The following is a 14,019-nucleotide window of genomic DNA, read 5'->3' as shown; positions in this document are numbered from 1 at the left end:
CTCCTGGGAGTGCCAAGCCCTGCCCCAGGTGTGCCTTTTTTTTAAAAATAAAAACCCTGTGATCTTGTCACAGCCACGGTGAAGGGCATTTGAGCTGCCCTCGGCTTCCCCTTTCCTGCCTTGCACAAGGAAACCCTGCTGAGTTCAGACGAGGGGTTTAGACACACACCCGTGGTCTGTGCACGCCTGGCAGCACCCGGCCAGGATGAATCGTTTGCTCGCTTGACTGGCGCGGAGGATTTCATCAGCTATTTCTGGGCAACGCATCCACCACGTCTGGTCTTGTGTGTTGTATGACCCACCCTGCGAGCCTCCAGCCCGTTTCAATTCACCTCACCGTTAAAAACGTTCACTTTTTCTCTCCCGAGCACGCCAAGCCGCGCCGTGTATTTGTCGAGCCTAATTCCCTCGCCCCTCTGCGCCGCCCAGCGTGACTCGGAGCCCTTACCAGCGCACCTACGAGTAAGGGCGGGGGCCAGCGCGGGCTCCGGGGTTTTGAGGCGAGCCGGGCAGCTCCGGGGCCGCAGGGAGGCAGGCGCGGTGCCGTGCCCGCGGCGAGGGCAGGGCTGCGGCTGCCGCTGCCTTGGCGGGAAGGCGCGGTGGGCGGGAAGGCCGCCCCCCGACCGGAGCGGGAAGCGGCCGCTCCGCCCCCGCGCCCCGCCCGCCGCTCGGCCCGCCATGGCGCTCTCGCAGGCCGGTACGCTGGAGCCGGAGGAGCTCTCGCCGCGCACCCGGCAGCGGATGCAGGTCCGGGGCGGTTGGGCAAGTGGGAGCTGATGTGAGAGCTGCCTGCCCGGGGCTGGCGGAGGGCCGGGGCGGGGAGCGGTGGACGGGACCGGAGAGGAGAGGAGAGGAGAGGAGAGGAGAGGCGGGCGGAAGGAAGGAAGGAAGGAAGGAAGGAAGGGGCCGGGGCCGTGAGGAGAGGGTCCCGGGGTCGGGGCCGTGAGGAGAGGGTCCCGGGGGCTGGGGCCGTGAGGAGAGCGGCCGGGGCTGGGGCGGCGTTGGTGAGGAGCGGGGCGGGAAGGCGGAAGGCGGGCGTCAGGCGGGGGCACCGCGGGAGCCGCCCGGGCTGCGGATCCCGGCCGAGCCCCCGGTTTCCCTCCCCAGGAGTCCACCCCGACGGGGATCGCCGAGCTCCAGCTCAGCCCGGAGCGGGGCGAGCGGCGAGCCGGCGCGTCCCGGCAGCTGCGGGTGCTGCTCACGCCGCTCGCCGTCGCGGGCCGGCGGCTGCCCCAGAAGCGGCTGCTGGGCGCCTACGGCGACGGCGGCGGCGGCGGCGGGGGTGCGGAGGGCAGGGCGCCGGCCGGCAAGAAGCTCTGCCTGGAGCCCGGGCCGCGGAAAGCGGCCCAGGCCTCGCCCCCCGGCACCCCGCCGGCGGGCAGCCCGGCTGGCAACGGCTTGGACGGCGTTTGGGATGCGGAGAGCGACGGGAGCGACGGGGCAGAGGCTCTACCGGTGAGTGCCCGCGGGGGAACCCTCCCCGCTTGTGTCCGCGCCGCTGCGGGGATTCCCCGGCCCCGAGCCGCTTCCCCAGAGCAGCGGAGGCGCCAGCCGGGAGTTGCTTGCTCCTTGGCTGCAGCGAAGGAAAGGGGCTCGTTCTGCAGTTCTCAAGGCGCGCGTTTGTAGAAGTAAAGTCTGACAGTCTTTTTCCTCTCTATGTAATCTTTTTTTTTCTTTTTAACTTCTCTGACTGGCAGTATAGAACTTCATTCTACCCTCTCAGAATGCCTAAAGGATGAAGAAAATGTTCTTCCTATCAGTCAGAGTGTATAAAACCTGGTAGCAGAAGCACTGGTGTGGTCTTGTGCTGTCAATAGCTGTCTTCCAGATGCTTTTATGGATAGATAGAGTCATGACATATGATAGCTTTGCCAATGTTCTTTTATATTTAAATCATCATTTCGACTTGTCAAGTCCACCTTCTCCTCTATAAAAGATAAAAATCGTCTAAGACTGTATGCCATTTATGTGCGATGTTTGCTGTATTGATGAAGTTTTAAGTTGTTTATTAAGTCACTTCAGTATTGTTTTCATTCTAGCAAGATTTTGGTGAACTGCCCTTTTTGTAGAATTAATGCTAGGCATAAGTTTTGTAATGCAATCTAGTACCTATGGACAAGTTTTGGTATTGATATGGGATCACCTCACTTCGTTTGTTTACAAATACATCAAAACACTTTTAAATAATTTAGAGAATCAATTTAGAGACTCGCTTCCCAGAAGCCTGGGACATCTCTTGCAGGCCATGTAACTGTACGATGAAGAGTAATTGGCTTTTCTTTTCGTAGGATGGATACTCAGAGTTATCAGCTTATGAAAGGAAAAGACTAAAGAACATTACGGAAAATGCTAAATTCTTTGCTGCTTTAAAGCTGCATGAGGTTTGTATAGCTTCTAAGTAGCACCAAAATGTGCTCTCCAAGTGTAATAAATGTTCTGTCATCCCTCTTGTTGTGAAACCCTTTCCTAACAGTGGCAAGTGCGTGAGGAAAGCCATGAAAACTTCCTGAGACATCAGGACTGCCCTGACAAGATAAAAAAATGGGGTTTTGTGCTGCTAGTTAGCTTTTTCCAGAGAAGAGAAGTCATCAGTTAAGCTTACAAAAAAGGAAGAAAGCAAAACTCCACTTATAGGCTATTCCGTACCAGCAGTACCCAGCTGTGCTAGCATGCATGGTCCCAGCACTGCGGACCCAGCAGCACCAGATGAGGTGACCCTTGGGTAAAATGCTCACGTGAAAGTGCTGGCGAGTGTGTGCGTTCTGGGCAGCATGAGCACGGTACGTGCAGCATCCTGCTCTCTTGTGTAACTTGTGCTCCCACCCCTTCCTGTGTGCTGCGTTCCCCGAGGAGGGCATCGAGCTCTTGTGTTTTAGATGCAGTGCACGCAGGTGAGCTGGTTATCTAACTGAAAGGTTGTGGGGCCTGTGAGGCACCAGGTAGCAGGTCTCGGGCTGTTGGGAGGGTTCAGCTCACCACCCTGTGCTGGACAGGCTCTTGGGAAGAGCCTGCGGGGAGTCCTTCCCCCTGTTCTGCCAAGTCTGGGTGGACACAAGCATGTCATAATTCTTGTCATGTTGGAGAAGTTGTCTAGAAGGTTAAGGCAGTGGTTTTTCAAATGCTATCACATGAGTAGATCCAAATCTTTGCTCTTCTTTCTGCACTGCTTCATTCTCTTACATTATTATTTTTTTTAATTCATAATATATCCCTTTTCTGGCTAGTGAGTGAATTACTTCCTTGAATGGCTGCATGCTTGCTTGCTCATTATACCAAGCTGCAAGACATGGTTGAGCCTGATTAGTAGGCAGTAAGACTCCTTACAACCAAGACTGAAACTTGAGTAAAAATAACTCCTTTTCTTCCAGTTATCCTCAGGGAGGGCAGTAAAGGCTAGGCAGTCTGACTGTAATCGCAGCACTGACCACAGAGTAGTGAAGACTAGCAAAAGGAGCTATAGTCATCTCAGTTACCATTAGCACTGGCCAGTATGGGCTGCCAAACCCAAGAAGCAGGTAAATCTTTTCATGGCAGGGTTCATGCTGCTTTGGCAGGAGTCATAGTGGAGCAGTGGTCTTAGTGGTCTTAGCTGGACATGCCTAAACTTTTCTGGAGTCCAAATTAACTAAATGCCTGTCTTCAAAATGTAATGGAGAAGACGCTGTGAATGGAGGCCTCTGTGGTTATAGGTTCTACTTTAAAAGTCTTTCTGTGTTTCGTGCATAGCATTTAGAGTATTTTCTTTGTTCTGTGAAGAGAAGGGCTGCAAGACATCCAGACTGTGCTCTGCTCCTGCACACAGAAATCAGGGAATTCTTGCTGGTAAATGGAAGCAAAGTGGACACAACACAGCTTGATTCTTAAAAATCCCTTTTTATTATTGTTATAAGTAATTACGATATAGTTTATTGCAGCCTTTACATAATTGTATTTTTTACAGGTTAATCTTTTATGCTATATGTATTTTTAATCTTTTTTATTTTCTCTTTAAGTCAGCTGCAAAACTTCATCAAATTGCAACTAAAAGACAATCTCGTGTCACCAGAAGGTAAAATAACTGGATATGAGATTTGTATCGCTGTTCTTTCATTGTGTGGTAGCCGTTTTAGCAGTTCCATCTGTACATACCTCATACTGCAAAGAGGGAGAGCTAGTGAGGAGTCTCCCTATAAAGCTAAACCTGAATAACTGATATCTTAAGCTGTGTGAATTCATGAACAGGTAATGCTTCTCTTCTGCCATCCTTTGGAAGAAAAATGATAGTATTAATATCTTTTTTGTCAAATTACAGAATTTGTTCTTTTTGTGATATTTGTATTAAGGTATTTCAAGTGCATTTCTTTTTTCTGATGATATTTTTGCATGATGGCTAAAGAAAGAAATGTTAAATGATGAAAACAAATGATAGGAAAAGGTGTGGGAAAGAAAGAGAGGGGGAGAACTAGATGCAAGAGATAGGGTAACCGATTAGTACAGGAGAAAAGACATTTGGCAGTGCCAGGCAAAGCAGAAAAATGAGCTTAAGTCCACATGAAGAATAAGATATATGATTAAAGAGGAAAAAGATGACTAGATCAGTGAGTGGAAGGATGAACTATAAATAGGGAGGGCTGGGAAGAGAAGTGACAGTGGCAGGATGTATTACAAGTGAAATAAAAATACAATACATCTATGTGCCTTGCAAAGTGCCCTTTTTGTTGTTCATTGCTCTCACTGAAGGAAAAAGTAATCACAACCCTCCTAAAGTGAATCAGAAATAGTTAGGCTGTAAGTCTGGGCCAAAGTGTTAGAGCTATACGTGTGAACCTGCTCTGTAGTCTTGTACTTAAATGCAGAGGACTTAGGTTATTAATTGTGTCTGTACTTTTGAAATGTTTTAATTGTTCTAGAGCTAAGGCTAAAAAGGCAGAAGATGAAACAGTACGGCGAAGATCTATGCGCTTACAAAGAGTAGAGCCGTCAGGAATTCCAATGCCTAAGATGCCTGCCCAGCCAGAAGCAGAGGAATATGTAAGATGGGGAAGGGTTAGAGGAGCTGTGTATACACAGAAGCTTTATAAAAACAGTGCCGGTAGTTGACTGATAATACTTGTCACTGCTGAGCTTATCGTAAAAACCTTCAGACATCTGGGAAGGTGCGTTACACAGTGGCAATAATAAAAGGTAAATTCTTTCATCCTCAAGCATCTTGAATAGCAGGCTTCCCATATTCTCTCTGAAAGTTAGTCAATGTTCTGTGACTTAAGTTTATGAAATAGTGCAGTTTTGGATGATCAGAAGGGTCCTGAGGTAAAATGTTACGCGTTTTTCAATAGCCTGTAGATTGGAGCAGCTTTAAATTCAAAGTTTTATTACTCTGTTTTACTGTTATTTCACTGTAACTTTTGATCTGGTTTATTTTCCTTTGAAATATTTACTACCTTTTTGACATAGTTGTATAGCAACAAGTAAAAATTCTACTGCTCTGAGAGATGGGAATTTAGGTCTTCCATGGTGCTGTAGAATAAAGCTAAATTGCTAATACAGTTCTTGAAGATCAGCCTTGCTGGAGTATCAGAAAGGAGAGAAAAAAACACAGGGTAGCTATTTGTCTTTGCTGCTGTGTTCAGTAAAGTTATATTTATCTTTTTAATAAGATTTTGGTACAAACTTTTTTTTTTATGTTTATTTCTTGTATTGTCGTAGATGTGTTCTCAAGAGTATCCGGTGTGTGGAAAGTAACAATTCACCCTATTTGTAATTTTAGTTGTTTTGAGTTATGAAAATTGCTAATGTCATTCCAGCCTCAAGTTCCAGCCGGACCTTTACCAATGGTTCCAGAAGATCAGATGGGGAACAGTAAATTGGCAGAGAACTTACTGACTACATGGATGAGGATAAGTGAGGTGGTATTATTTACAATTAGTTATTTTTGGATGACATAATTTAGCTTGGGTTCTAATTCTGATAAATATTTCCTTTCTATCTGTAGATGAAAGCTAATGATACTGAAAAGCGCACGTGTGACATGAAAAGGTAATCTGAAGCCAGCAGCTAAAAACTGGGTATTGTCTTGTCCTTCTTTCTTCTCATGAATAGCTAATGTTTTAATGATGTTGTCTAGATATGAAGACAGCCTGAACAGCATGGTCCTCAGTGAAGATAACATTAAAAAGGTTGTGAAATACCGAGTGTGTTCTATGGCTATCCATCCTTCTGAAAGCATCATCTTTGTAGCAGCTGGAGACAAGTCTGGGCAGATCGGTCTCTGGAATGTGGTGAGTTGTTAGAGCGCTCTTCACCTGGCAGAGCTGTTTGTTGTGGGACAGGGACAGATTGAGCACAGCCTGGACTGTCATTTTTGTCAAGCTTGCGATGGTATTTTAGACTTGTCCTATTCTTACAGATAATGCCAGGGTGTCTGTTAAATTGAGGCTCACAGAATTGTTTGAAAGATCTTGGTCCTCGGCAAGCCCAGGTTTAATGGGAGTAAAGGTTGCACTGGTAGTTTTTGGGGGCAGCATGGAAGAAAGTGGATCACTAGCTGAAATAATATTATCAGTGAGGGTTAAAATTGCAATTCACTGTTGAGAGATTCAGGATCTAATTACAGTACCCTTGTAGCAATACCACAACTAGGTTTTGGAGAGTGAGGGGAAATGGATGCTCAAGTATTTGTTTTTTGAGTTTGTACAAATTTGGGGTAGCTGCAGTGAGTCACTGTTTTTCCAGACAGCAGAGAAAAAATTGCTATGCCAATATATATGCTGGCACGTATTTACATACATTGTCTCTCAAAAATAGCTTAGCTTTTGGCACTTCAAAAATTTTTGAGGGCTTTGCAGATAGTCTCACCATTGTTTCTGAATTGCCTTAATTACTCCTGCAGCAAGAATCCTTATTCATGTCCTTGACTTACACCTTTGTAACTTCCCCCACCCTGAACGCTCCGCTTTGATTGTGTGTCATCCAAGCCAGCTGCTTGAAGTTCACACATGTGCAGATTTTCTTTTCATTTTTCACAATGCCATTAACCTCTTGAATTTCAAGTAATTTCTGTTTTGACAACTTCAGGAAACTGATCAACTAAATTCAGCTCTGGGACTCTTACTCAGTTATAAAGAAGTTTTAAACTGCTCCATCCAATTTAGAAAGCTCTGACTGCAGCTGCGGTTACTACCTGTCAAAGAGTGTGATCTGGTGATGGGGAGGCTGAGGTCTCCAAGTGCTGCAGGCTCTCTTTGTGGCCTTGCAGAGATGTTTCAGTGGAAGCCTAGAATTGTTAAAGCTACTCTTTACCCTCTTGCGCTCTTTTTTTTTTTTTTTTTTTTTTTATTTTCCTGAAGTGAGTTGGACCTGAACAAGTTTGGGAGCAGAGTAATCTTTGTGGAATGAATCGGTTCTTGGTCCAAAATGGTCTATTCAGTTTCTTTGAAAATAAAAGAGCTTGAATGATGCCAAAATTAGAAGAGAAGATACAGGAGATTATGCTTTACATTTGGTTCGGGCCACTGTAATTTAGCTTGAGTTCCAAGTAACCTAATGCATACATATTTTGGTGTAAAGGCATAAGCATACATGTGATCCTCAGCAAGGTGTTCAGCTGTGGTAACTGAGAAACCAATTCTGTCAGTGAAAAAGAGCCAGATACAGCATTGATGACTGTAGAAGTTGCAGCTCTTCCTAATTGGAAAACAGAATTCTGAAACTGAGAGTAAATTCTTAGTGGCCTTTTGAGCTAAGTTACTTGTATAGTGGTGAAAATGGTAGCAGGAGGGAGGCCATAGCCTAACAGTGCTGTGTTGAATGGTCCACATGAGGGCAGTTCTCTCTTCCAAGCAGATGTGAAACTCCCTTTGTTCCAGTAAGATGTCAGCCTGGGCACGCTGTGCCCCAAAGCAGTCCTGCTGCCTGTGTTATCTGTGCTGTTGTCTCCACACATCAAGCACCCTACTGCCTCCTCCATGCAGTTATCCAGAGCAGACTAAGAACATTTGAGTAAACTGAGAGTTTACTTTGAAAGTTGCAGTAATTAAGAGTAGTTATTAATAATTTAATAATAGTAGTTATTACTACAGTGATTAGTATCTCTGCCCATTGAATCTCAATTGTCTTCCAGAACTGTAAATCTGAAGAAGGAGCACATGTCTTTATTCCACACAATTACCCAGTCACCTGCATGCATTTTTCTCCATTTAATCCTGCGCACTTGCTGTCTCTAAGCAATGACAGTCTGCGATGTGGTGATGTTACTAGAGCTGTCTTTGATGAGGTGAGTGTTCCCACGGTTGTGCTGCAGACTCCTTGGAAATCTCTTGATATGCGCTGCTGTGAAGTTTTAGTCTCCTCGTACCCAAGTTGTTATTTGTTGGTTGTTTTGTTAACAAGAAAGTTCAAGATTCCATTTCCACAAGGACACATGAAGTAACCTTTAATTAATATCATAAAAATACGGAGATGCTTCCTACTTAATAAACATAGTAACAGCTTGGGTACTCCCAATTTCCTTCCTGCAGAGACAGCTGCAATTATTGAATTTAATTTCATATCTCTGTACTTAAGCAATATGTGCCTCTTTTCAAAAGCATTACCTTTTAACAATGACAAACGAGAGTGATTTAAAGAACTAAATCTTACAAACACTCCCTCCCGCCCCAAATAAACATTGTAAAACAACTTAAAGCATGAGTTGATTTTGCTTTTTTCAGGCTTCAAGTGAGCAAAATGCTATGACTGTCTCCATGGTGAGCCAGACAGCTTAACTGAGGAGCTTCATGATGCTTGCTTTGTTTGCTTATTTTTGACAGATGCCTCTGCATTGATCAGCTCTCCAACATTGGAAAATATAACAAGCTTACAGCAGTTTAAAGCTTTTTTCCCCAGCCCTTACAGGCACCATAATTTTGGTGGGGTTGGAGGCAGGCCAGCTGCTTGGGAAGTATCTGCAATTGGTTGGTCAAGAGGACAGGAAGGTCCAGGGGGGACTCTTTGTTTGAGACAAATGCTTGCAAGAATGTGTCTTTAGACGTGGGGGAAGAGAAATGCTGTTCTCCTGCTCCATTGACCTTATGCCAGTTTACACAGCCTTGTGATACCTGTGATACCTCTAGGAGTATTACTGCCATTGGAAAGAATACAACTGCTAATGGGGAGAGTCTGCGCACCTAGAGAGCTGGAATATGGAAGTTTTCCTGCAGCGTTATTATGCTTGTGGCTTATTGCTGCTTTGAGAGGAAACTGCCATGGGATAAGGTGGCTTGATGTCCTGACTCTGACCTCCCAAATTATAGGAAGCCAAATTCACATTTCTGCACCCAATTAAAGGTTCCTGGAGCATTGGAGAAAGGAACAGTATCATTAATCCTTACTCAGTATGCACTCGAGGATAACAGCTGATGGATTACTGCAACATAGAGGTGATAGTGTCTTTTAAGAGTTCTAACAGAGAACGCAAGAGTATGTTGTGGCTAGTTTGTTTTGGATGGTTAATTATCTCCTCTGTGGAAAGCATACCAGTTTTACAGAAAGGTTACCTACATGGATAGCTAAGGCTGGAGCTATCAACTTAGGTAGTCTTCATTAGTATTTTTAGTATATTAAAAAGGGAAAGCATGAAATCTACAGCCCATAGAGTGTTTTGGGTATTAAGAATAACTCTTTGTATTGTTTTGGTTACATTTGACCTTTTCTGTGCTCAGATATGCAGAAGTGAAGAAAACTTATCTTCCTTTGACTTTTTGGAAGATAATGCCTCCACTGCAATAGTAGGAGACTGGGATGGCAGTGTCGCTGTTGTGGACAGACGGACCCCAGGAACATCTTCAGAGCTTTCTGCAGACATTGGCTTCAAAAGAACAAGGACAGTCCATGTTCATCCAGTGAATAAACAGTATTTCATTGCTGCTGGCTCAGTGTATGTAGCTCAAAATGAACTGCAGTTATTCTGTGTTTTCAGTGTTCTGTCTGCATTGGTGTCTGAAGTCAGCTATAAATGACACATTTGGAGGGCAGGAGCAGCTGTTGATGAGGCAGACAATTTGAGAGCCTTGGTGTATAGTCAGAGCTGCTTTGGATCTTTTTAGAAAACAAGTTTTTAGTTCTTAGCAGGATTTAAAATGCGATATGCTTTGACTTTCCTTCACCTTTTGGTAATGGGTACAAAATGGTCTTATGAGTCACTGTTTTTTGACAGATCACAGTGTAGAGGGATTTTAATGAGCTGTTGGTCTGGGCTGGTTCTGGTGCTCTCAAAATCCTTTGGAACCACTGGCCGTTTGAGTGAATATACACTGCTGAAATAAAGTTCTAAACGCAGCTCATGTAAAACCTGCAGTGTCTCTTGAGAGTTTTTTGGTAAATGGATAATAAAAATAATTATTTCACTATCACCTTGTAAAGTATTCTGTGTGGTGTGTATTGCAGGGATGTTTGTATTTATGATGTTCGATACCTGAAGCCTAATGGGAACAAGCCTGTGAGCTCTCTTAAAGGACACACAAGAAGTGTTGCTTCTGCGTATTTCTCACCTGTAACCGGGAACAGAGTAGTGACGGTGTGTGCTGATGATAAACTGAGGTAAGACGGCACGGGAAGGAATAGTCTTTATGGAAAATGTCAACTGGTGGGGTTTTTTTATTATTATTAGGTCCTATCTGCATTACCCATCATTGAGAGCTTTCTGTCTTTATCACTTTTTCTAAAAGTGATAAAGATTTATTTGCATTGGCATTTTTAATGTTGTTTTTAATGATTTTTTTGTTTGGTTTTTTTTCCTGATTCTCATTTTCCTGAAGAATATTTAACAGTGAACAGAAAAATATACAGGTACTGTTAGTCTTCAAAAACAAACAAACAACATATCCAAACAAAAAAAACCCCGAAACCAACCAAACAAAAACCAGCCAAAACCCTGGCTCATGAATACAAATATGAAACGTTTTGAAACTGAATTTATTTTTAGCTGCTGATACTTAAAATTATGATAATAGCAGCTCTTTTGTAACTAGTCTTACCATTTGATAATTTAAACTGCTGTGAGTTGTTTTGTATTAGAGATCTAGTTTTTTTTCTACTTTGCAGTTTTGCGACCATAATTTAGGTAATCTAGTCATGTAAATACCTGACTGTATCCGCATATTTGCCATGTACATGATTAGAAGTCCTAAACTGTATCAGAGAATAGCAGGTACGAAATGGGGGCGCCAGTTAAGGCCAGGTTGAAAATCAGGCTTCTACTCTACAGATTGCATGTGTTTTTAAAAGATGGGGTAAATACATGCATTCTGGAAAGAATCTGAATATGGTGCAGTGGTTACAGCATTATGTTTTGTCTGGAAATTTGATTTTCTTTCTTCACCTTCCACATACACAGGAAAGAGTTCTTTTGTGTGAGTTCTGCATTGCTGTAATGCTTTCATTCCTGTGATGTGTTTACTATATATAATTGAAGATTTGTTCTCTGTAGTAGGCTTCATTATGAAAATTGTAAATCCTTGGTGCTAACAGAGCAGGCATCAGAGTACAAAATGGATATGAGTAAACCAGCATATTTGTGCTCGACAGAATGCAGAAAACAGAAAGAGGTTCATTTATTCACTGTCTACTCCAAAGAAAAAAGAAAGCAGCTTTTAACTCAGCAGCTCATTGACCTTTTTGCCCCAGGGAGGGTGGAGTCCTAAAAGTTTTTCAGGGGCAAAGGAGAGCCCAGAATGGGAGATCTGTTGATGGTTTCTCTGTCAGTTGAGCTCACGCCTGCCTGAGGAAGTCCTGGCACTGGAAGCTGTTAGTGGCGGGATTTCACATTTGTGTGTTTTCTTTTCTCTTGTGTTCTTCCTTGGGCAGCCTGTTTGTGCAGTGACTAAATGGACAGCATACTGGGGTAGAGGAGCCTGTCATTTGTCCTAGCAAGCCATTCTTGTTCCCTTCCTATAACAGCTTTCAGAAAGGATGACCTTCAATTCTAGCTAAAAGCAAATCCAATTCAAAAAGCAAATTTAATAATTGCAGTTGGAATGTTGGTGCTTATATTTGAGTTGGATGTCTGTGTGCTGTTTGTTACTATATTCCAGAATCTTGTGTGGTCTGATCTGTGTTTTATGAGGAAAGGGCCACCTTTTTTAACACGTGTACATTTTATTAACATGCTGTTCTGTGTTACAGGGTCTATGACACCACCTCTTTGTCATCGACAGTCACAGTTCTCAGTACCATCCGGTAAGCCAAGCACACTGGGGCTGAGGACAGCACGCTATGGCTGTTCTGCTCAAGTGCAGTTGTGGCACAAGTGATGGGTGTGCAGAGGCTACGCGGTGTTGTGTTTCCAGACAGCCTCGGGGTCTTTGGCTGCTGTGGAAGCAAGAGCAGCCGAGTACCCTTCCAGCCTGAGAATTTGCCCTAGTCCTCACGGGTGCCGACTGGCTTTTGTTCGTAAAGCATGACTGGGCCACAGCCTGCTTTGAGTCGGTCAAGTCTGCAGGGAAGTTTTAACGTCTGAACAGACCATTTTGTGACTTTTGAAATGTGTTTTGTTTCAGAATGCTTTTTCTTTGTGCATTTTTTAAATATCAGAGGTTACTTCTTAACAGTAAAGCGCATGTTTTTGAGTGAAGTCTCGCCACTTGTAAAATACCTTTGTGCTCCAGAAGGGCGAGTCATTGTCAAGGTTGGTTTGCTAAGGAGCTAGAACTAGATGAGTGACTGGCTTGAAAATTCTTAGTTTGCAATTTATTGAATGGCTTGATGCATGTTTGTCCTATTTTTACTAAAATACGCAACCATGAAGCGTAACTACTTTGACTAATAATCACTTAAGTCAAAGTGCCCTCTGCTTTATCGTCTTACTCCATTGCATTTCTTTGTCCCATCCCACCCATCACAGGATAGTGATCCACTGAATGGATCTGAGAAGCATCATCTGTCCAGTGTGTGAAAGTGCTGATGGTTTAGAAGGCAAGGAAGAGGGGTTTAAGCAAAGAGGACATAAATGACAATACTTAAAAATACTGAATTCAGTAAGAGGAATGTTTATAGCTTTCTTTTTCTCCCTGTTTGTTTTTCTGAAGACATAACAGTAACACCGGACGCTGGTTAACCAGGTTCAGAGCAATATGGGACCCTAAACAAGAAGACTGCTTTGTGGTGGGCAGTATGGCACGACCAAGACAAATAGAAGTCTTCCAAGATACTGGAAAATTGTTGCACTCTTTTTATAACCTTGACCTCCTTAGTTCCGTGTGTTCCATTAATGTGGTTCATCCCAGTAAAAACATCTTGGTGGGTGGCAACGCCAGTGGTCGCCTTCACGTGTTCAAAGAATAAAACACGTGGCTCAGATTTTTTTTTTTTTTGCATTAAATTTGTCTAATCTGTATTAAGCTGTTCCTAAGCTAACTATATTTTCTCAGGACAAAAGTGTATTTTAAAAGCTTTAAAATAAATCTTCTAAACTACTTTTGGCATTCTCTTCTTTAATTAAAATAAATTATGACAGTTTGTACCAAAATAGATATTTTTCCCCAATACCAAATTCTTATTTTTCAGAAAAAGAAAAAATGCTGGATCAGTAGGATACATGCTACATGTATGAGGCACTTAATGATTTTCATTAGAGAATCTGGAGCACTCATTCTCTGCCAGCTTGTGTGGTGTTCCCATCATCTCTCTTTAAGGCTAGCAGGTGTTCAGCATCTATGTCGTCAGCAAAATTTGTCCCTTGAGTAAGATGTCTGATGTCTAATTAAATCCTTCCTGGAGGCAGAAGGAAGGTCTCTGTGTAGGCTGGTGCCACTGGGCACAGTTTCTAGGGAAGCTCCATGGTGATGAGTTGAACTTGGAGTTGTCGGGGTGTAGGCGGAGCAGGCTGCAGAGGGGGGGTCGTGGGCCATGCGTTTGGGGGGGGCTGGCCTCAGCTCCCCTTTCTGCACCTGCAGGCCCCTCTGAGGGGGGTTGTGTTGAACCTGACTGAAACAGCTCAGCGGAGCTTGCGTTAAAAATTGTCACTGACGTGTGTCCTGTATCAGTGACACCAAATGCACTTTTAAA

At 43.8% G+C, this 14,019-nt stretch overlaps 1 protein-coding gene across 1 annotated transcript; it reads left to right on the top strand.

Annotated features, from left to right (window-relative positions):
* Positions 1–620: 620 nt before the first annotated feature.
* Positions 621–13,428, top strand: WDR76 (WD repeat domain 76). Its single transcript, XM_069798731.1, has 13 exons — positions 621–747; positions 1,108–1,455; positions 2,289–2,381; positions 3,993–4,048; positions 4,890–5,010; positions 5,784–5,885; positions 5,972–6,015; positions 6,104–6,257; positions 8,099–8,251; positions 9,678–9,892; positions 10,402–10,554; positions 12,139–12,192; positions 13,041–13,428. Exons 1-13 carry the CDS (start codon positions 679–681, stop codon positions 13,294–13,296), a joined length of 1,818 nt encoding a protein of 605 aa, XP_069654832.1. The 5' UTR covers positions 621–678; the 3' UTR covers positions 13,297–13,428.
* Positions 13,429–14,019: the final 591 nt, after the last annotated feature.

The sequence above is a fragment of the Haliaeetus albicilla genome, chromosome 12 (assembly GCF_947461875.1).
Source record: "Haliaeetus albicilla chromosome 12, bHalAlb1.1, whole genome shotgun sequence".
NCBI lineage: Eukaryota > Metazoa > Chordata > Aves > Accipitriformes > Accipitridae > Haliaeetus > Haliaeetus albicilla.
Note: the sequence above shows the minus strand (reverse complement) of the source record. Positions and strands in the feature narration are given on the sequence as shown.

Excerpts from the sequence above, each read along its gene's own strand:
- WDR76 (XM_069798731.1), top strand. The coding sequence starts at position 679 with ATGGCGCTCTCGCAGGCCGGTACGCTGGAGCCGGAGGAGCTCTCGCCG. Across the intron at positions 2,382-3,992 it reads CTGCTTTAAAGCTGCATGAG|TCAGCTGCAAAACTTCATCA; the intron begins GTTTGTATAGCT and ends TTTCTCTTTAAG. Across the intron at positions 8,252-9,677 it reads CTAGAGCTGTCTTTGATGAG|ATATGCAGAAGTGAAGAAAA; the intron begins GTGAGTGTTCCC and ends TTCTGTGCTCAG.